General features: G+C 39.7%; 1 protein-coding gene across 1 annotated transcript in view; it reads left to right on the top strand.

Annotated features, from left to right (window-relative positions):
- The first annotated feature begins 20406 nt into the window (after nucleotides 1-20406).
- LOC117408863 (thrombospondin type-1 domain-containing protein 4-like) overlaps nucleotides 20407-22456 on the top strand; it is a 74381-nt gene continuing 72331 nt past the window's right edge. Inside the window, exon 1 of the mRNA XM_034014236.3 lies at nucleotides 20407-20655. Within this exon, the coding sequence (XP_033870127.3) occupies nucleotides 20563-20655 (93 nt within the window). The 5' untranslated portion in view covers nucleotides 20407-20562. The remainder of the gene's footprint in view (nucleotides 20656-22456) is intronic.

Genomic DNA, 22456 nt, shown 5'->3' with positions numbered 1-22456 from the left:
AAAATCTTAAAATCAATTCTATACTGCACAGTGAGCCAGTGTAAAGAGAACAAAACAGGGGTAATATGTTCACTTTTCCTGGTTTTAGTCAGAAATCTAGCAGCGGTATTTTGAACAAGCTGCAAGTGGGATACCACATGTTTTGGGACACCAGAAAAAAGTGCATTACAATAATCAATTCTAGATGAAACAGGCATGCATTACTCCCAACATCAGATACAGAAATAATTGGTCTAAAGTTTGGCTATATTTCTCAAATGGTAAAAAGATACTTTAGTAACTTCCTTAATATGAGTCTCAAATGAGAGATCAGGATCAAAGATGACCCCCAAACTCTTAATTTCTAGTTTAAGTTTTGATGAGAGACTGCAAGGGTTGAGCTCATGTAATCCCACATTTCCTTTAAATTGGTTCTGTGATCCCACTATCATAACCTCTGTTTTATCTGAATTCAACATTAGAAAATTCTGTGACATCCTCCTTTCTCCTCTCTCCTTTCTGGTCTCTTTCCCTCTGCCTTCAAACAAGCCTCTATCACTCCCCTCCTCAAAAAACTTACCTTCGACCCCACCTCCCTCCACAGCTACCTTCCTGTCTCCCTCCTACCCTTCCTCTCCAAAACCCTCAAGCGGGCTGTACACCGGCAGCTCTCTGCTCAAACCTCTCCAATCGGGCTTCCGCTCTGCTCACTCCACTGAAACCGCCCTCCTGTCTGCCACTAACTCACTAAACTCTGCCCGAGCTGCCTCTCTCTCCTCTGTCCTAATTCTCCTCAACCTCTCTGCTGCCTTTGACACTGTCGATCACTCTATTCTATTCTACTATCCTCTCTTGCTGACCTGGGAATCTCTGGCACTGCTCTGGCCTGGTTCTCTTCCTACCTCTCCAACTGCACTTACCAGGTAACCTGGCGTGGAGCAACTTCCACACCTCACCCTCTCTCAACAGGAGTCCCCCAAGGGTCAGTCTTGGGTCCTCTCTTGTTCTCTCTCTACACCCGCTCCTTGGGCCCCCTCATCGCATCCTATTGTTTATCATACCATTTCTATGCTGATGCTCAGATTTTCCTTCCCTTCCCCACCTCCACCTGTATTTCTACTTGTCTCTCTGCTATTTCCTCCTGGATGCACTCACCTCAAACTCAACCTCTCTAAATCTGACCTCCTTTTTTCCCCTCCTCCTCCTCCCCCTCCTCTGATCTCTCTATCTCTGTTCCTCTGGAATCTACCACACTCTCTCCCTCTTCCTCTGCTAAGAACCTTGGAGTCACCCTGGACCCCTGCCTCTCTTATTCCCAGCACATCTCCACTCTGGCACGCACTTGCCGATTCTTGCTGAGCAACATACGAAGAATCCGACCCTTCCTCACCAACTATGCCACCCAGCTCCTGGTCCAGGCCCTGGTACTCTCCCGCCTGGACTACTGCAACTCCCTCCTGGCCGGCCTCCCTGCGTCTGCCACCCGTCGGCTCCAGCTCATCCAGAACTCCGCTGCTCGCCTGGTGTTCTTTCTGCCTCGCTTCTCCCATGCACCTCCACTGCTCCGCTCACTCCACTGGCTCCCAATCACCGCTCGCATCCAGTTCAAGACTCTTATACTCGCCTACAGATGCCTTGACCAGACTGCACCCAGCTACCTCCAGACCCTCATCTCTCCCTACACCCCCACCCAACCTCTTCGCTCCTCCTACACTAGAAGACTGGCTCTACCTCCTCTACGCTCCCCTGCCTCCAGAGACCGCTCCTTCTCCACCCTCGCCCCGCAGTGGTGGAATGACCTTCCTACAGATGTCAGGACTGCCCAGTCTTCCGGCGCCTCCTCAAGACTCACCTCTTCAGACAGCACCCGTAGAACTCCTTTTTTCCCTCTGGACACTTATCCTTAAATGCACTTTACTTGCTCTTATCTGCTCCCTATTTTACTGCATTTAATCCTGTACTTCAGAGTACTGTAATCTGTGGTGTCATTTAATCTGTAGTATTTTGTATTTAATTATATCCTGATGTAACTATCACTGACACTGTTATCTGCTCCATTATTGAATCGTATTTTGTCATATACTTGTACTTGCTAGAACCAAAGTCATTGTATTTTAACTTGCTCTTAATTGTATTAATACTTGTACTGTGATTTTTGAAATGTGTTTTTGTTTACTACTGTAAGTTGCCCTGGATAAGGGCGTCTGCTAAGAAATAAATAAATAAATAAATAATAATCCAATGCTTGATGTCTGTAAGGCAAGTAGCTAATAATACAGCACATGCCTGATGTAAGTCGCCCTGGATAAGGGCGTCTGCTAAGAAATAGATAATAATTAATAATAATTTAATACAGCACATGCCTGATGTAAGTCGCCCTGGATAAGGGCGTCTGCTAAGAAATAGATAATAATTAATAATAATTTAATACAGCACATGCCTGATGCCTTCAAGGGGAAACAAATACCCATGTTTTTCTTTTTTACCAACTGTTTTCTTTTGATTTATTTTCAAAAAGGTTTTTCTGCACATAAACCTTGACATAACGTGTTCATTATTACACAGCCTTGTGAATAATTTCCTGGATCTGGCATTATATATGAACAGTACCTTGCTGGTTAGTATGAGTGACTGTATTATCTTCAGGGTGGGTGGTGGGTTCCCTGGCTCTGTTAGTTGTCATCCCAGGGGGGATATGGCGTTTAGTTTCACTGGAGCTGGATCATAAAGTTAGGCTGTATAAAGTGGATCAGGCTCGGATTCCACTCACTCGTCATTGTCATCCAACAGTAGTGCTGTATGCACCGTAGCAAGGCAAATTAACCAATGAAAATCAACTACGTCAACATCACTCAGTTGCTGTATTTCAAACTGTTATTTTTTCTTATCGTCGGAAGAGCATACTATACTAAAGAAATAAATTAAGACAGGACACTAAAAATCCATAGTAGCTTTTTTTAAACAGCCCCAGAGCTGAAGACTGGAACTTTTACCTGCCAAGTCCAAGTTGAGCAAAGGAAAAAAGGCCAAAAAAAAGGCCAAGATTAACAGCAATTAACTCCTACAGATTAAGCTATTAAAATACATATGCTGTATTATGTTCCATTTATTGTTGTTACACTCTGTGCAGTTATCAATGAGGTTATGTGCAACAATGCAAGTACTTGTCATGAGTGTGTTTTAACATTATTTTAATTGCTGTAACATAGGTAGTTTTTGTTATTGCCTTTTGTTACCATATCCATAAAAATAACTGCATTTATCCTGCATGATGGCAGATTTGGCAAATGTGTGATTCCTAAAGTTTTTTTTAAATAAATAAGTAACTTAGTAATTATCTTAATTGTTTAAATTGTGTACTACAGATATATCAAAGCTTGCCATGATGTTTTGTTGTTTGTCTATTTTATCCCCCCCCCCCCCCCCGGAAATTTGACAAATCTCACCCTGGTTTATACTGTGATATCAATTAAAGGCCCAAGAAACTGCTGAGGAAATGAAAAGTATTATTGACAATGAGCTTGTGGAAGCTCAAGCAAATTATTTCTCATTTGAATGAAAACTGATGCCGTACTATGAAACACAACTTACCCATGGTGGTTGTTCTGCTGCTGTGTAGTCAAAAACACAGCCAAAAAGTTGAGTAATGTGGTACGACACAGCATGCTTTGAGACTTGGCAGATACAGTGGAATGCTTGCTTTATATATAAAGAAAAATTAATCTTAATGGTCAGCATATGCTTTGATTTGGAAAAGGGCAATGTCCAACTGAGTTTGAGCCTGAAAGAAAAAATATTTAGTCTGACTGTTCAGAAGGCATTTCTGTTGGTAAAGATGGGTTCATGCTCTAAGTATAGATATTGGTGAGCCAAGTGCTCTGGAGCAGGAGTATACTTCCAGGCTCATTTGCAGCCAATGACATAACATTTGGCTCCAATGTGTAGTTTTTCAGTTTTTGGAGTCCGTCAGCTATGCTTAATAATATAACACAATTTTCAAAGAGAATCTTTAGGCTCAAGTGTTAATAGTGCACCAAGGGAAATGTTGACTATTACTTAATACATTATTGTTTTTCTTTGTTGTGCAGATTATTAAATACTGTACTTCTGAATTGTGAGCCAATCAGAATGCATGCACAGTATCATGTTCTGTATGCTGAAACACATAGAAGAGAACAAATCACACATGTTAAAACAAGACTTTATTTCAACAATCATTTAGAACAATATTGATTGTTTGAACAGACTATGGGCATTGTAAATAGTCATTTTAAGTAGTAACCTTTTAGTTACAAGTATAAACACATACTATTCACATGTTTAGTAATTGCTTTGTGAGAAGCAAATATGTGTGAGATGTTTTTTTTTGTGTGAATTCCCCATATGGATAATTAACTGTGAAAATAAAGAAGAAAAAATAAACAAGGCTCAGAATGTTCCAGGCAAGAAACTTGTTTTTCAACAGACAACAAAATAGTTTTTTAAACATGCCACTGATTGTTCCAGTAGTTTGTGGGTTCTCCTTTGATCATTGTCTAGGAGCTTTTTGGCAAGACAATAAGAGTTTGAATGTACTGTACTAAATGCCAAGTCGATGTTATAGCCCAAGAAGCTGGCCTATTTTCCAATGTACTGAATAGAAACACCTGCAAACTTTATCTGTAACTGAACAAGTTAGTCACTTAAGCTGTTTCTTTTTTTGTTTGGTTATATTAACATAATTGAAGGAGTTTATTGAAGCAGCTTCTTAGAGGGTACTTTTATGACAAGAAGAACAGTTCAAACGGATCATATATCTTTTGGGGAGTCTCCAGTATAATAAGTCACTAGAGATGTTTTAGGGGACAAATCAGCATGCATAACTCTAGCTCTTCATTTTGTCATAAAAGATGCAGAGACGCTACTCTCCCTCACAAAATCCACTAAAATTGTTAATTGAGTTAAAACAGAGTATATGTAATTCGCTATCTGTCAGAAATCCTAAAAAGAACAGAAATTAGAATGTGTGAGAAAACAGTCCAATGTGTTCCCTGCTGCCTGGTATGGAACCCAACCAGTTGGGGCTCACAAACTAACAATATGATGCAGGAGATAAACAAAGAGGTGGCTTTGCTCGAAGACAATACAAATCACGTGACTGAGTAGAGTGTTGAAACACTGGACATATTCTGCAAAGCATTCTCCTCCCATTCTCTTACATGAGTACAGCCCCTTACGCTAAAAAGTGACCCAGCCAGAGCACTGCTTTGTTTTGGGAGACGGAGACCATGGAAGCTGAAGCTACCAAGCCAGCACAACCACCTGGAGCACCGGCACTGCCACAGCACAGCCACCTGGGCTTTCCCTTGGAGCACCAGCGCTGCCACAGCACAGCCACCTGGACTTTCCCTTGGAGAACCTGCACTGCCACAGCACAGCCACCTGGACTTTCCCTTGGAGAACCTGCACTGCCACAGCACAGCCACCTGGACTTTCCCTTGGAGAACCTGCACTGCCACAGCACAGCCACCTGGACTTTCCCTTGGAGAACCTGCACTGCCACAGCACAGCCACCTAGACTTTCCCTTGGAGCACCGGCGCTGCCACAGCACAGCCACCTGGACTTTCCCTTGGAGCACCGGCGCTGCCACAGCAAGGGAAAGTCCAGGTGGCTGTGCTGTGGCAGCGCCGGTGCTCCAAGGGAAAGTCCAGGTGGCTGTGGAGCACCGGCACTTCCATACCACCTCAACCCGTGTGTGCACTTGTGAATGGGACTATGATTATTGTTTATTATTTGAAACTCTTCTTTTGTTTGGGAACTGCAACCCCACTATCTGTGCTCCTCCAATACTGTTGTTGGTAGTGGGGGTAATTATTTTAGAAAATAAAGGAGAGTTGTTTTGAAACTACACTCTATTTGTGGACACTGATTACTCCTGAACCACTCACATCCTAACAGAGGAGTACAAAAAAACAAGACGAGAGTCTGAACAAAAAATCCTACCTGGCATCCAAGCAACAAGAATCTTTTATCCCTATATAGATTTCCACAAGATTCATGTTTTGAAATAATGTTGACGGCATGCTGCACCACCAAGCTGACAAATAAATAAAAACTTACCAGTTTCCTCCTGGAGATATTTTTCCTTTTTTATGGTATCTACCAATATACTGGGAGATGTAGTTTTCTGGTGAGTTTAATCCGAGCTTAAATCTTGTCCATGACAATTCACTGCAGAGACCCATTATTATGGAATTGAGCAAAATGACAGCAGTAAAAGCTCTTCTTGTTCTCTGGACGACATTTTGTTTGTCATTTTTGGCACTCATCATAGTACATTTTAGTAGTTGGGTGTTGTATTTTTATTGTGCCACTGTAACACCCATGGTATGAATTGTCATGTATCAGCAAACATTTCATCGCACGAAAAAGCACATCACGCATGGTGTGTGTACAAGTGCAAAAGAACATGTTCAGAGAGGAAAAAAAAATATTTGAATGGTTTATAAAAGCAACTACCAAAACAATATTTAACTGTTTTGTCTTGTAATTAAGTTGTTTATTTCAAGCTTTATCTGCTACAATTGTTTTATTCCTGTCAGGAAATGTACCTTTATTCTTCCTTTATGTTCTCCATCAGCTTCTTGTCACATAACATCGCTCTTGTGGCATTTTATCTTAATATTCACTATAGACAGCAAAAAGCAAAAATCTATTTGATATCAGAGCAGCACCTGAATTCAAGAATCTGGGTTCCCTTTAAATGCTTTCTCATAACTGACCTTGAAGGACTCAGTTAGCCAGCTTCTTAACAGCTGCAAGGCCAGTAACCTCACTTATCATTACAGGAAGTGTATCAGTTATCATATTTGTTTTTAGGCCAAGTTATTCTATCTGTAAACTATCTAAATAATCTTTCATCACTTGCCACTAAGTTGGTTCAATCTGACCAGCACTCTTTCACATCTTTCAGAGATTTTTGACCCTGAAATATGTTCACCAGCTCTTCAACCAGCAACCAGCACTGTAGTTTTTTGAACAAGCACAACTGCCATAACTGCTTGTAGAATTTCAATAGGGAACTGCACATAGGGTTCACTACCACTAGTATTATAGTAGGTTCAGTTCAATACACAGTGTGAAAAGCATTTGTAACAAGCATTCATTTAAAAGCAATCAATCAAGGAAAGGGGAAGACTTTAGTGTCACCAGCTTTCTGAAGATGGAGGGGGGAGGGTTGTGGATACTGTGACCTTTTTGCTTTTTTGTTGTTAGATGAATTCCTGAAAAAAGGACCGCAACGAGAACAATAGAAATCCATTAATGTTTATCAAATGATATGGAATGTATCTGTTAGAACAGATTTGTTTTAATTACAGGATATCTTGAGAATCGCTCATGCAGTTGTGATGAAACTTGGTATGGGTATTCATTAGTGCTTGGAGGAATCCACATCTTTGTCATTGTGACCTACTTTTGCATGAGTTTTGGCCTCTGATTAGCTTCAGCCATCATTTGAGAAGTTCAGCAAGAAAAAAAGTCATACATTTTTTCATGTTTTTCTTTAGTATAAAATACAGAATATGGGAAAACACACTTTCAACATAAACTGCTTTGTTAAACTTTTTCTGTTGCGCCTAATTCTTGACACATTTCAGGGTCAGCAACACAAACACAATGTAGCCTATCATATAATATATAATAAGTTAGGAAAACCTATAAGGTAATTTGTTTGCAAACATATTAAGTCACTTATCACATTTTGCACCACTTTTATTAGTGGTATACTGCAAAACATTGGTGTTCCATCATTAAAAACATATATGACTGTTGGGGTCTGGCATCTGCACTCGAGTTCCTGGCTTGGTTGTGGTATCGGAGGACTTTTACTGAACCTTCAGATCTCCTGAGCTGTGTGGGGAATTGCTGCGGTGAAGAGAAGAAATCATTTGACATTCCAAACTGGGGGGATAATTGTGGTTAAAATAAATTAGGCACACCAAATATTTTAAAAAAACAAAACAAAACAAAACAAAACAAAACAAAAAAACATATGTGACTGTGAAAACTATATTAAAACTGTGACCAAAGGCTAACGCTGTTATAAAAACAAACAAAGAATGTCAACAGAGCTGTGAAGAATAAATATGAACAACTACCATTACTTTATGATCCTATAAAGTTGCTGTAAATTTTGGACTCTGCGATACTGGCTGAGGGTCACTAACCTAAATTGCAGTTACTTACATTATTTACTGCAATGTTTTTGCATTGCGAAAAGTGTAAACTATCTTCTGTAAGCTGTTGCATTGATCTGCAAGGATTTCATTGTGCCACAAAAAAGCATCGGGATGTATTTCTCATCATGTTTGACCTCTAAATATGTCTTATAGAATAATTCATGAAAAGTTTTAATTTTGAACTCAATAAAATGAATTTATTAACATCAAATATATTTTTACAATCAGTTCACGCATATGCATATACGGTGCTGAGACTAAAATCCAGTAACAGACCATTTTAAGCATAACGCCCATTATTCTGCCGCCTGTTTCAGAATGTTTGTTTTACTTGTCTGCTAAGAAATACTTGGTTAGTATCAATACGTTTTCATCAGTGTTTGAAAAGAAACGACCACTTACTAACAAATAAGAACTGCATGTAATGTTAACATACAAATTAAACACAGCATTCCTGAATATAATAATATAACAATTTAGCAACTGAGCATCGATCATCTGCTAGCATGTCCACAGTGTGTTGTCTTCTGGACAGAATCTCATGAATGATATTTCCTTGGAGAACGATAGATGATGCAGACCTTTCTTTTAAATAATGTACAGTTCAAAACTGAGTTACTAATAATTAACGTTTAAGCAATGCTGAATAATAATGGATACAATAATGGTTAATCTGGCAACATCTTAATAAGTAATTAGTACATTTAGATTCACTGGTTAATGGGGATATGCATTTTGCTAGTGCAGCCAATTTTTAAGCAGATGCAGATCCTGGACAATGTCATCCGATGTCAGCACTGGATTAAGGTAATCATCCACTGTTAGCATTGGATGATGCCTGATATTCCAAGTTGTCATTAATTTGTAGTTTGTCAGTGCTGACATAGGATTGTAAACTTCACCCAGTGTCAACAATGGATAGGTTTATCCATTATCCAGCACTATATGGGCCATTGTCCAAAGCTGTCATTTTTATTCATTTCATGAATTTTTGAATACCAGGTAATATCTGTTGCTCTTTTTGGACATATTTTATCCAGACAGAAATGGATAAACCCTATCAATTGACAGCTTTAGGCTGGGGGTGTAATATATACTTTGACACAAACATCTCTTTAATGCTGTTTTGTGGAGCAGCTTTTCTGTGTGTTGGCATTTAAAATGCAATCACCTGCTGTATACTACATCATGTATTGTTCTTCACAAATGGTTTACAATGCTCAAATGCAGACATAAAACGAAACGTGTTTGCTTCCCATTGGGCTTTCTCCCATAACTGTTGTTTAGCAGTGTACTAATAAAGGTCACCAGTGAACACAAAGCTTATCATATTTCACACATACAAATCGGGAAAAAAAGTCACTTTTATATTCAATTGGGGTCTGAATAATTTACTGTTTACTTGAAAATATGAGTAATGACATACTTCTTTTTCATATTATTTTCCCACATTCAATAAGCTATCCATTTGAGGATGTAAAGCATCAATTTCCCAATACTTTGGAGAGTGATGTTTTCTTTACCAACCCTTGTTCAAACATACAAACACACAGTACTAGTACAAGAGGTGTACCAAATACATACATGAGTATCAGTAACTATTATGTTTATATACTGTTGTACACAAGTGCAAAACCTAATGCAATTACAAAGCTTTTCCACCTTCATGGCCATCTTGGTGAAAGGCCGTAGCTGTAAGACAGCTAAACAACTCCATTGTGATTAGCTGGGGGGTAAGCGGCGATTGGACAGAGTGGTGCCGGGCTGATAATGGGGAGGAGTTTGGCAATACAAAGGGAATGCAGCTATGTGAGTACGGCCCCTTACTCTGAAACACTAACGCACCAGAGCGCTGTGCTTTGGTTTGTTTGTTTTGCAGACGGAGAGAAAGGGAGCTGTCGTGACTGAGCCAGCACAACAACCCGAGCACCTGCACTATCACACTAAGCACTGGCAATGGCCTGGATTGTAAATATTGGTGTGTGTTGATTGTTATATTGGACTGTAAGCCAGAGTACAGTTCCCTCATACCATTGGTGGTAGAGGGGACGCGCTTGTAAATACATAACAAGGAAACTCATTGTAAATAAATCAACTTTTGGACCTTCTGTTTCTTCCCCACACCACATCCTGACAGCACCTCAATAAAATGGCTTAAAAAGTTACTAATCTAAAAAGAATGGGTCACTGCTGTTAATGGTTTCCTATTTGTAGTATACAAACAACTGAATATACAAGTTGTTTGGAATCCCTCTGGTTCTTAATTGTTTTGTATGGCCCAAAAGTCTTACAGTTGAACAATCACCCACATGTGCTCTCAATCACATTTTCCCTTAACAAGCATGTTAAATGAACTTTTGCTTTGTTTTGACTACATGGACTCACCTGCTGTTTTGCTTGACCTTTTAATTCCCTAATGAAGTCCCAGGTGCACTGGCACTTGTGCATTGTCCCAATAACAGATGCTCATTGATGGATTTCCAGCTTGATTATTGCTTCTAAAAGAATAACCTCATGTCACTGGCTAAGGTCCAGACGCTTGGGATTATTATTTGTTTATTTAGCAGACGCCTTTATCCAAGGTGACTTACAGAGACTAGGGTGTGTGAACTATGCATCAGCTGCAGAGTCACTTACAATTACGTCTCACCCGAAAGACGGAGCACAAGGAGGTTAAGTGACTTGCTCAGGGTCACACAATGAGTCAGTGGCTGAGGTGGGATTTGAACTGGGGATCTCCTGGTTACAAGCCCCTTTTCTTTAACCACTGGACCACACAGCCTCCAGAATGCATTGACTTTCCTCCCAATTAATATATCCTCAACAAAATCAGTAATAAACCTTTGTAGAAAAAATTAAAATACATCCAAAATAAAAAAAAATACACCAGCCATCAGCATGCATTTTATTATGATGACATGGTTCGGCTTATAGGTCAGTACAAATTAGTATTTATATTTGATATCATTTTACATAGTTAAAATTTTCATAACTTCTACTTACGTGATTTTAAGGGATGTGGATACTACTGTGGAAACAGACCATTCGTTTAGCCTTTTCTCTGATCCGCCTTTTAAAAAGCCTTTGATTACGGCTTTCTGGAAGGGGAAATATTGAAAACAAATATGGAAGCAATTAATGTGTGCTGCTCTGTGGTTGTCTCTGGACTCTCGGTGTACCTCGGTGTGGCATGGATTGATACTTCTCTTTCCTTTTGTTTACTGTGATATTTGTCACAGCTAGAGATTGCCTTTATTTGTCTTGGCTGAAGACAGTTCTCACATAGAATTGTTCTGGCCTCTTCTTGACTGCTGACCATATTTAGAACTGAAGAACTGCTTGAGATTAATTCTAATGCAGGTCAAAAAACCAGTAAGCCTGCCAGAAAGAAAGACATGGCGGCTAACAAAATAATTCCGCACATTTACCATGCCATGCACATCCATTAACTACATAGGTCTCAAATGTGCCCTTTGGAAAGAATTTTAGAAACATTTTAGAAACATTTTCATTTTACATGGTATCTGGAACTACTCAGGATCAAATCAATCTCTGATTGCAGTTCTTGCTCTTTGATTGTCTTGGACTTTTATGGTCATTTCACCTGGAGAGTGAAATTGTCCCCGCCCCTTCAGGGCCGACTTTCCTGTAAGTAACCAATCAGCTGTTTACCCTAATGAGTATTAAGATGACCCCCTGCTGAGGTAAAACGACCCAGGAAGTGCAAATGTAACTTTCCTGCAATGAAAAGCAAGGAAACTGAGACCTTTCTTTTACCAAGCTTAATATCAGGTGTTATGTTTTAAAATCAAAATACATGTTTGCAGTATCATATTTATTTTGAAGCTGCACATTTGAGACCTATAGATCAATGAAACTGTGTGACAAGTAGGATTTATGTAAGGATTTTATTCGGTTGACCAAATAATTCCATAGATAATACCTGTCATGCACTTCCATTCACTATACAGTAGGTGTCAAGTGTGCAGTTTTAAAATAACTAAACATTTTAATTTAACACAATGCTATCCTGTACCATACCAGTTAAATAATTATCTGTTTGCAAGCCTTACTTTCAGGTAGTCTTGCATGTTTTCAAATGCAAAATCAGATGTGGTGTTAACCGGGGGACTGTAGACATGTTTTAGTAAAGGTAGAAAAAGATCGCACTGAAAAATCTTTGAAAAAACATCAAAGAAGAAACAAAAGAACTGGGTAGACTGGTTAAACCTTTCCTGTGGGAGATCATTTTAATGATCTAGTTTTACCCATTTGGAGTACAACTTTCCAATACTATTTTACCATTCATTTCCATGACCTAAAATCAAAAGAAGGAATAGACATTCCATTTCTTTCATGGTTAGACAGTTTTAACAGAAGCATTTAAAGGACTGCTAACCAAGGTTTTTAATTCCTGTTTAAATCTCTTAATAGCATGATGGTCTCTCTTTTCTTGTGTGAAAGATCTTTTGGTTCTTTTTTTATCTTAAATTCCAGTCCTAAAGATTTTTAAAGTACAAGCTCCACATATTTTTTTTTTTATGTATTTTTTTTTTAATTCCTAGTATCTACAATAATGACTTCCTGTGCCATAGGTTCATGATTTCATCTACGCTGAACAGAATCTGTAATGGCAGTGTATCACACAACAGAAATCAGAAATCAGTCCTGTGCTCCGGCTGTTGTCTTCTATAATAAAAGTGGCTGGTGCGGTATGCTCAGGCCTCCTTCTTGCACTTTAAATATTATTTAAGTGAGCAGTATGTATAACAACAAAAAATATATATTCAATTTTTTTACATTTAGCATAATTTTTTATACATTTAGCATAATAGAAGATGACTGGTAACATTATTAAGCTGTTTAAAATCAGTTCAGTTTTTGAATGACGTTAAACCTCTCTCTCAGCCACCTGTCACGATTTGACATCCAAGGCCATGGCCTCCTTCGTTGTTGTACGGAAATGTTACAATACTTTTCAAACTATTGTGGTAACGTGACTGGTGGTCAATGGCAGGAATAGCACTGATCTAGAGACAGTATTGGAGGTAAGTGTCTTGGCACACTTTTAATTACACAAAACAAACAAAACACAGGAACAAAACAACAGCCAAGCACAGCTATCACAGCTCCTTTCCAGCTCCTCTCCACACTCTTCTACACAACCCACCTCAAACATTCTTTCTTTTGTTCTCTTTATAAGATGTGATCCATGGTAATTGACAACCAATCATTGAATTACCACCTGGCCACATTCATAACTTTTCAATCAACCATCATTCACTCAATTAATCACTACTAAACACAACTGAACACAAGCACCATCACCAGTGGTTGTGCATAGCAGCCACAAACACAGATTTCTTAGTGTGCAGGGCCTCTGCCCTGCTCACATCCTCCCCCTACTCTGCCACACTATGTACCAGTGGTGGTCAAAAAATATGGGGAGGCAGAAAAAAAAGCAGAGATCAGGGTCTGCTTAAGCCACCAGCAGCAGAAGAATCTCATTATTTTATTATTACACTTTTCATATCTTCTATCATTTTGCCCCAATTCAAAGCTGTTAAACACATTTTTTCCACCAGCCAGCAGAACAAAGAAGACAGTAGTCCATTGTAATTTATTCTAATAATCTTAACTGTTGCACACTGCCAACGTATGTTTAAAATGCAACATTAATATAGCATTTAGAGTTCAAGACCACGTCACTAACATACTTTGCATAAAATATTTTCTAAGTTGTTAAAGCAGGTGAAAGTCAGACAAAAATCAAGCACACTCTATCGATTTAATTTGTTAAACTTAATTAAATAGCCAACCAAATAATTAGACGCTGTTCTGTACATACAAATGTATCTATGTAATATAAGACAAATCAGACAAACTTTAGTTCTGGAGCAAGGTACATTACTCAGCTGTATCTTGAAGGAAAGGTGGCTGATGGGAAACCTCCTCACAAAAGTAATTAAATAAAACAGAAACAATAATTTGTATTATAGTAAACAAGATTTATTATCATTTTGCATACCTTCTGAGTTGATCTAGATTTATTAAAATATGAAAAACCTTCTAGCTGCTCCCAGTGTCATATGTGTGACTGACAGAGAGAAGACACAGACAGAGAATTCTCCTCTTCCTTTCTTTGGTGGATAAATAGTATTTTCCAGAAAAAAAACAAACTGTTTTATATATGTACACTAACCTGCCCCAGAAGTTGAAGTTTAACTTCACAACTGACATGGTCTCTTAACTTGCCTGATCCAGATTTTTTAAATCAAGAAAGTCATACCTTGACCATGCAGTTACTGAAAAGTAAACAAAGCCAGCAATAAAGACAGTTATTTATTACACATCCGGTCACACCAACCTCTATGAAATGACATGTTCTTATTAGCAATCTCAATTTTTGGTTGTGGTCTTACAATAAAAACGTTAGGTTACTTGCTGTAATGTCGCCCTAGACAGCCACCTCAGTGTGACACCCTGCTGCTATCGTCCCAAATACGCATACAGGAGCTGTGCACCGACAGCGCCTGTAGCTCACTGACCCGCTTAGCGGAGGTGATAGCCAAGAGGAAGACTGTCTTCACAGACAGATACTTCAATTATATGGAGTGTATGGGCTCAAACGGGGCCTTTGAGAGAGACTCGAGCACAATATCAATGCTCCATTCAGGGAGAATGACCCTCCTTGGAGGGTGTAATCGCCGAGCACCCTTAAGAAAACGGGTTGCCAAAAAATGCGCACCCAGAGATACAGAGTCTACGGGGGCATGGCAATCAGAAATGGCCCCTAAATACACCTTCAATGTAGAAGGTGACCTACCAGCCTCAAGCAGTTCTTGCATAAACTGCAAGATAACTGGCATAGGGCAAAAGACTGGGTCATGACTCTTAGTCAGACACCAGTTCTGAAAATATCTCCACTTCTAGGCATATAATGACCTAGTGGAGCATGCCCTAGCGTTCTGCAATGTGCCCATCCAGGTGCCGTGGACTCCTCTGCCTTCCCAGACTGCCCCCCAACCCAAGTTGGAGGTGTCCGTCGTCACCATCCGATGGTTCAACACTACTCCCATCCTCACACCCTCACGCAGGTGAGAGGTCCTCCTCCACCAGCGCAGGGCTGCCGAACACAAGCGAGACACTGTCAGCCGACGGTGTCTGTCGTGCTTTGGATGTAAATGAATCGCATTGAGCCATGCTTGCAGCGGAGCCCAGCTCGATGGCTGATACAGCTGCGGCCATCAGACCAAATAGATTTTGACACAACACAAAGGTAACCTCCCCTGTCGAAACAGGGAGTGGCAACCTTGAATAGCTGATACCCTGTCGTCCAACAGGTATGCACTCATCGCACTGGAGTCCAGTCGGATCCTCCAGTACGTTGTGCACTGCACCGGTGTAAGCCGATTGCATCGTTGATGGTGAAGCCCAGCCTCGCCAGATGCTCTGTCACAATCGCTGTGTGGGCCACTGCTCCCTCTCAATACTGGGAACAAATTAACCAGTCATCGAGGTAGTTCAATACTCTGCAACCGCAAGGGGGCCAGGATAGTGTCCACGCACTTTGAAAACGTACGAGGAGCTAATGAGAGGCTGAACGGCAGCACGGAAACTTGTAAATGCTTCCCTGAAAGGCAAAACGGAGATACTTCCTGTGCTCGGGACAAATAGGAACGTGGAAGTACGCGTCCCGTAAGTCCACGGTGGTAAACCAGTGGGGCCACACTAGCTTCTGAGGCATCCTCTCCTTCCTCCTTCTCAGTGGGGAAGAAACCCTCACCCCAGGAGGCCGCATTAGTGATGGTGCTTCCCGCTCACCCTGAGCTCCCCTGGGGGAGACGGGCTGGTATTGGGGTGGCGACGGCGGAGCCGGGGCTGTGGCTGGCTTACTGATGCTTAGTGCAGTGAGCACTGTGCGCGCCGAGTGCACCAAGCACCATGCGCACTGAGTGTATGGTTACCGTCTGCTCTGAGTACCATGTGCACCGCGTGCACCAAGCACCAAGGGCGCTATGCACTATGAGGTACTAAACATCGTAATGGGCACCAGGCACCGTATGCATTGTGTACACCGAGCACCGTGAGCAACGAGGCACCAAAGTACTAAGGGCTGAACGTGCACCGAGGTACCGAAGCACCGGGGGGCAGCTAAAGCAGCGGTGCCTGCCCTGACCGCATGTAGTCACACACCTGGTCAGCGCGCAGCATACACCAGGGAGACACACGACTGCGGTGGGCAAATTGAAAAACAACTGAAGGCCTGAAATCTGAAGGCCCAACACACCAGGGGGGGTGGGGGCGGGCCAAGGCAGCCGGCGAGGTCTACTCTACAGCGGGGCAGGTAAAAACGCAGCCCCGGTGGAGGAAATACATGGCTGACTAGTTGTTGTTGTTGTTTTTTAAACTGCACTGCAGCTAAATCCACAGCATGAGCGAAGCAAGCTGGGTTGTAGATGGGGTCACGCAACAACAACAATACCATTTTTTATTTATTTATATTACACACTACTGCACGCACGGCAGTCGGCGGAATCAATCAACAGTGGGGTTACAGCGAGGCCTAGCCCCAGTGGAGGAACTGCGTTCTCCCCAAGAGTGTAGGCCAGAAAAGACACATACACACACTCCTTTTAATCAATACTGCACAGGCAGTCGCTCACATACGACAGACAGTAAGAAAAGGCAGCCTGCAATGCAAGCGAGGCAGGCTGCTTAAGAAAGGAGAAAAAGAGGCTTTATTTTAGAGCAGCTGATTCCATGAAGGCAGCAAGCCAGCTTTCAGCAACTGCAGTCGACTCAGAAAAGCTCTTTTGAAATATGCTCAGTTTCAACACAGAGGTCTTACCTTACCGTCTTGAAAAGCAAAAAGAGAACATGGCTTCTGTGGGCTGACTGTTTAATCCCTCGATAGGAGGGATTGAAGACGTCACCCCACGAAGGGGCCTATCGGCAGCTCTGATATAAAGAGCTCAGTGAATACATACTAATAGGAGGGCATATCCCATGAGTAATGTTTTGGTGGTCGTCTTCTAATTGAAAGGGAACTCAGTGTCACAAGCTTAGTCTGCTACAGACTGTGTGAGGTGCAGATATTTGCCAAGACACATTCCTTTGTTTTCAAGTTCAGCATAGCAATGTAGTTCAAACACAGCTGGAATATAGTAAGTGGTTAGATGTGGATTCTTGCTACACCTATCTTTTTAGTATCTATAAAGTATTCATTATAATCTGCCTTCTACCAGTAAGGATTTATATAACCCTTATCAGTATATTTTGTTGTTTTCATATATATATATTTTAAATGTTTCTGGCTTGCAAATTATTTCAAAGCAATATACTAGTATTTGAAGCACAGCTAAAGGATTAAAAAAAAATCTTTATAATATAAATTTATTCGGTTTGTATTGTGCCAGTGAGGGTCCTAAAGGAATCGGAGGAATGAAAGAGGAATAAATCTTGAATACTTCTACAAAGTCTCACGCATCTATCCAGTCGATAGCTCATTTATTTCCTTCTACATTTAAATGTAACCTGAGATCCTATTCATTTTACACAGCCTGATTTACATTATCTTGGACTATCATACCTAAGTTAACATTTTGTTCATCAGGATTCATGTTAATTGGGAAACTCTGAGTGAAAAATGTGCGTCATAATTAAATAAAACACCACTGATAGTCAGGCAATTTACCAGCTAGTCAAAGTACTATTTATAAGTTGTAAGGCAGTAATTACACAGGAATACACAATGCATTAATGGAATACGCCTTGCTCACAGCGAAGCCTTGTCTCCAAGCCCGGTCCTGGAGAGCTACTGGGTCTACTGGTTTTCGTTTCAACCGAGTTCTCAGTAACTTAATTGCACCAATTATTGGCTTAATTAGTCAAGATTAACAGGTGTTCCAGATCTTTAGCCACTGATGATGTAAAGACACCTAGAAAACCTGCAGGGTATGGGGATCTCAAGGACCAGGGTTGGAGACCCCTGCTGTAAAGTGATAAAGTGAAGTCTAAAATACTAAGTACTAGATTTAAAAACATCATCAATGAAAATGAATTCAAAGGCATCCTGGTTCATTATTAAACAACCTAGCGTTTTTTTTCAGGCAGACTGGCTGTAGATGTATTTTTCTGTGTGCCAGCACCATATACAAGCACCTGTTAAGAAACTACCCGTCCAAAATGCACCTGGCCAGACTCAACTTTGTGCCAAATGAATATTCGTGTGGAGTTTAAATTGCCTGGCTTGTTTATCCCAATAATTATTTATCCTCTCTATTTCAAGGGCTTAGAACCAGAGGGGCATGACATTTTCATAATTTTACAGGAAAGCAAAAATAAGATTTTGATTGTTTGTGTTCAATTGCCATGTATTAGTACATGCACAGTATCAATATAATTTTGAAGAAAATTAAAGTTTACAATATTGTTGAATTTGAAAGTTCAAAAAGTAAGAATAGCACCAAAAATGTTGCTTAAAAGTTCGATTTTCCATAATAACACTCTGAAATGAATACCCATTGCAGGTAAAAGTGTGGTTTTCTATCCCAGACTTGTTTTTCTTCAATTTAATAACAATTAATAAATCAATATGTCTCTTTAAAATACAAATGTTCACATTTACAGTCATATTTCATAAATTATTCTTAAAAAATACTAGTGTAAAATATAATTTACAACATTTTCTACAATTGACATGGTCTGGTTCCTATTCTGTAGTGAATTCACTGCTTGAATCCTCAATTTAACTGAGTAAAATATCCACAAAAGTTAGGTATTGTTTTACACAAAGCTTTATTTTACAGCTTTTTTCAGCCATTTTGACTCATCTGCTGTCACTCAGCCATCCCACAATGCAACACTTAGTGCCAGGAGGGTGTAAGTGTGCTAGTTACGCCCTCCTGGCACTAAGTTTACCTAGATTTTGCAGTTGTGTCTTTATTACTGTCTCAATTTATTCAGTGCAGTTTGTGATTTCAGTGAGGTCCTTTTGGCACTAGATAGATCTCATCAAGAGCTTTAATTTGATATATAATATGCCATTTTGACAATAATGTCGATTATGCCCCTCTGGTCCCGAGCCCTCGATTTGGAACCGGAGATAGTATAGGAGCCTTAGTAAGCAGATTTTTACAACGTTGTGGCATTGAATGCTGCAGTTTGGCAAGCACTTTTGAAATCTTCATAACATCTCTTCTTTGCTACAAACTTTGCTATATGTACGCTTTGCATGTTACATATGTTGGCAAAGGAACACCTCCCCCTAACTTCTTATGCGACAATCCAGCTGGACACTGTGTTAGTTATCCAACACTGGCGCTGAGCATAGTAACTGAAGTCTCTGTAGAAAAAAAAAGTGGTTGTACTGTAGCTAACAAAATGGTTCATAAAACCTGTCCTCACTTAATTTCCTATATAGCATGCATGTATTTTCATTATAAAACATGATACATGGTACTGCACTATTGTTTGCTGGTCCTACTTTCAGGAAGTTCGTAGGTCATTGGACCTCAGCAGTGTCTTTGGGGTCAAAGCATGTTTCTGGCTGCAAAGCATGTCAGCTAATTAGTGAGTCAACTGGTAGATTAAGGACAGAAAATAAATGTGTTGAAGGGGTGGGAACAGTTTCACTGAAATAACCAAGAAATTGCAAGCCTACCCTAAAGCAAGGTTTTCAAATAGATATTTCTCTAACCTAGTGTAGATCCATATATCATGTTTTAAAAGGGCAAAAAGACTGTTTGCTGCAACATGCATCTCTTTCAGATCTGTGCATTTGAGACTTCTATAGGGAATAAAAGTGCTTAAATCAACAATTTGTGCAGTTTTATAGTACAAAAAATTTCAAAAACAAATACAATATCACTGTTTTTCTTTGTTGTTGTTGTTTTGTGTATAGTAAATGCATAGTCTTGTGTTTCAAACTTTTTAATACTTACAAAATAAAATTGCCCTAACCATGTACGGTAATGTCTGTGAACCCCCCACCTCCCTGTTTCTTAGCGGTGATGCAGCCCCACAGCAGGACTGAGTTAATGTGAGGTTGACTTTGGCAAGGATCTAAAAGTGAAATGATTTACCAGCTCATTTTTGTCTCCTCCTCCTCTTCTCCCCCATTGTAAGTGAGCTGGTCACTCCAGCATTCATTGTACAAGTGCATGCCACCTCGGGGGGTGGGGGGGTGTAACTGTGGTTGCAGGAGGAGGAGGTAGTTGTTAAGTGTTTGTTAAGGCCACATACTGGTAACAGATATATTACACAAAGGCTGTGTCTCAGCACATAGAAGCCAGTCAGCAGAGAGCTTTCTTCAAAAACCCTGCCGCAATCTTTAGAGAAGTGTCTCCCGTTTAATATAGAATGAAGACGAATGGGATTTGTATAACTCTGTCCTTCTTATGCTACTATGTATGTGAATCTCTTCCTCAAAATAATATCCAGCACCTTAAAGAGGTAAGTGATGAACTATTCATGTATTTTATTTGCTTTCTATATTTGCTTTCGCGTCTAAAGGCTGTAATACAATACATGTAATACAATTATGGTAAATTAGGTCAAAATGATTTTTGAAAAAGTATAATATTGCTACTGCTTTTATCTGATGATGAGGAAGGCATTTAAAGCTGAAACATTTGTCTACTACACTTATCGTAGTCTGACCTCTGAATTTGTCATTTGAGTTTGAAAATGATTAAATGATAAAATTATTAAATGCAATTTAAAAGCATGTTATAAAATCACTTACACCATGAGAAAAGGGGGGTATGTGATTCAAGTTTATTCAGAACTAAGGCACACCTGCAAGGTTTAATGAATTGAAATTGTATTTAGCATGAAGTAGAAAAAAAACAGCACAGTACACCGTGGTGTAAATGGTGTTTTGATTGACTACAGGTACAGTGGTTTGAGAATGTGCTGTTTGTGAGGAAATGTCCAGTTATTATGAATATTCTACACTAAAATCTGAAGCAATGCTCTGTAAGGGTAAAGGATCACCTAGGCAGTACGGTTACATTTTAGGCTTTCACTGACAGATTGAAATAATCAGTATGCCACCTGAATAAGTAAACCTGTATCCTAATTAAATTCAGATCTTGTAGTCGGTTTTGCAGCTTGACATTTTAACATACTGTACTGGTATTCTTGTGATGACAGAAAAATTTAAGAAATGGAAAAATACTTCTACTGAACTTTTTACACAGTTGTTTCTTCCAGATCTTGAAGGAATGTTCTTCAGCAACCTATAGCTAAAAGTGTGAATAAATGCATAGCATTTTCTTATATAGATAACTGTATTTTTTTACAAACATAAAACTTTTTTATATACCTTGGCCTGTCTTCTTGGTATGTAACAGTAGATCAGTTTCATGAATACAAAACTGTATTTATTCAAATAAACTTTACAATATGAGTCCTAAAGTAGACCAGTAAGGAGAAAATAAAAAACCTTGCAGATGCTGGGCAAAAAAACAGAAACACCTGCAGTATGTAACACACAATTTTGTGTAAATGGGCTGTCCTTTGCATACATGATTTATCAGTTATCCAAATCCCTTTGTAGTGCTTTGAGTATCTAAGTCATTTCACAAGGCACAGTCTCAGAGGTGATGACTCGGGGCTATATTGGAGAACAGCCTATTAGAGAACACAGCCATTTCAACCCTGCTTCACTTTACTTAAGGTTGTTGGACAACATATTAGAAACTAAGCAGATGCCTCAATAGGCAACTTTACACAAAGGCCCACTATGTAAAATATACTGAAGTCATTGTATTTTGTATCTTGCTCTTAATTGTACTGTAATTCTTGATATATATTTTTTATATACAACTGTAAGTCAACCTGGGTAAGGGCATCTGCTAAGAAATAAAATGGCTGGCTTCTTACCAAGTCCTAATAAACTGTTGACACTGGGCCCCACAAATGATAGGAAATATACCTTTCTGAAACTAACTGGAAAATTAAGAGAAGCAAATTGTGTTTTTTAAATTCAGCTGGAAATTAAGTTTCTGTTATTACCTAGTGACACTGTAGTAAATCTTATTCAAGTTGGAATTAAATTATTTAATATGTGTAGCGCACACTAACACTGAAATGTGACTATATAAAGGGTAATGCCATAACAATTCCAACTCTTGTAATGCCATTTTCTTCTTTTGCTGTACTCACTCTGAAATCACATGCACAAAATAATTTTAAAATGTGTGCTTGTGGATAAAAAGGCAGCCAAGGTGGAAATCTGTGTTCATGTTCC

Source organism: Acipenser ruthenus, chromosome 2 (assembly GCF_902713425.1).
Source record: "Acipenser ruthenus chromosome 2, fAciRut3.2 maternal haplotype, whole genome shotgun sequence".
NCBI classification, from domain to species: domain Eukaryota; kingdom Metazoa; phylum Chordata; class Actinopteri; order Acipenseriformes; family Acipenseridae; genus Acipenser; species Acipenser ruthenus.
This window is presented reverse-complemented; position numbering and strand designations above follow the sequence as displayed.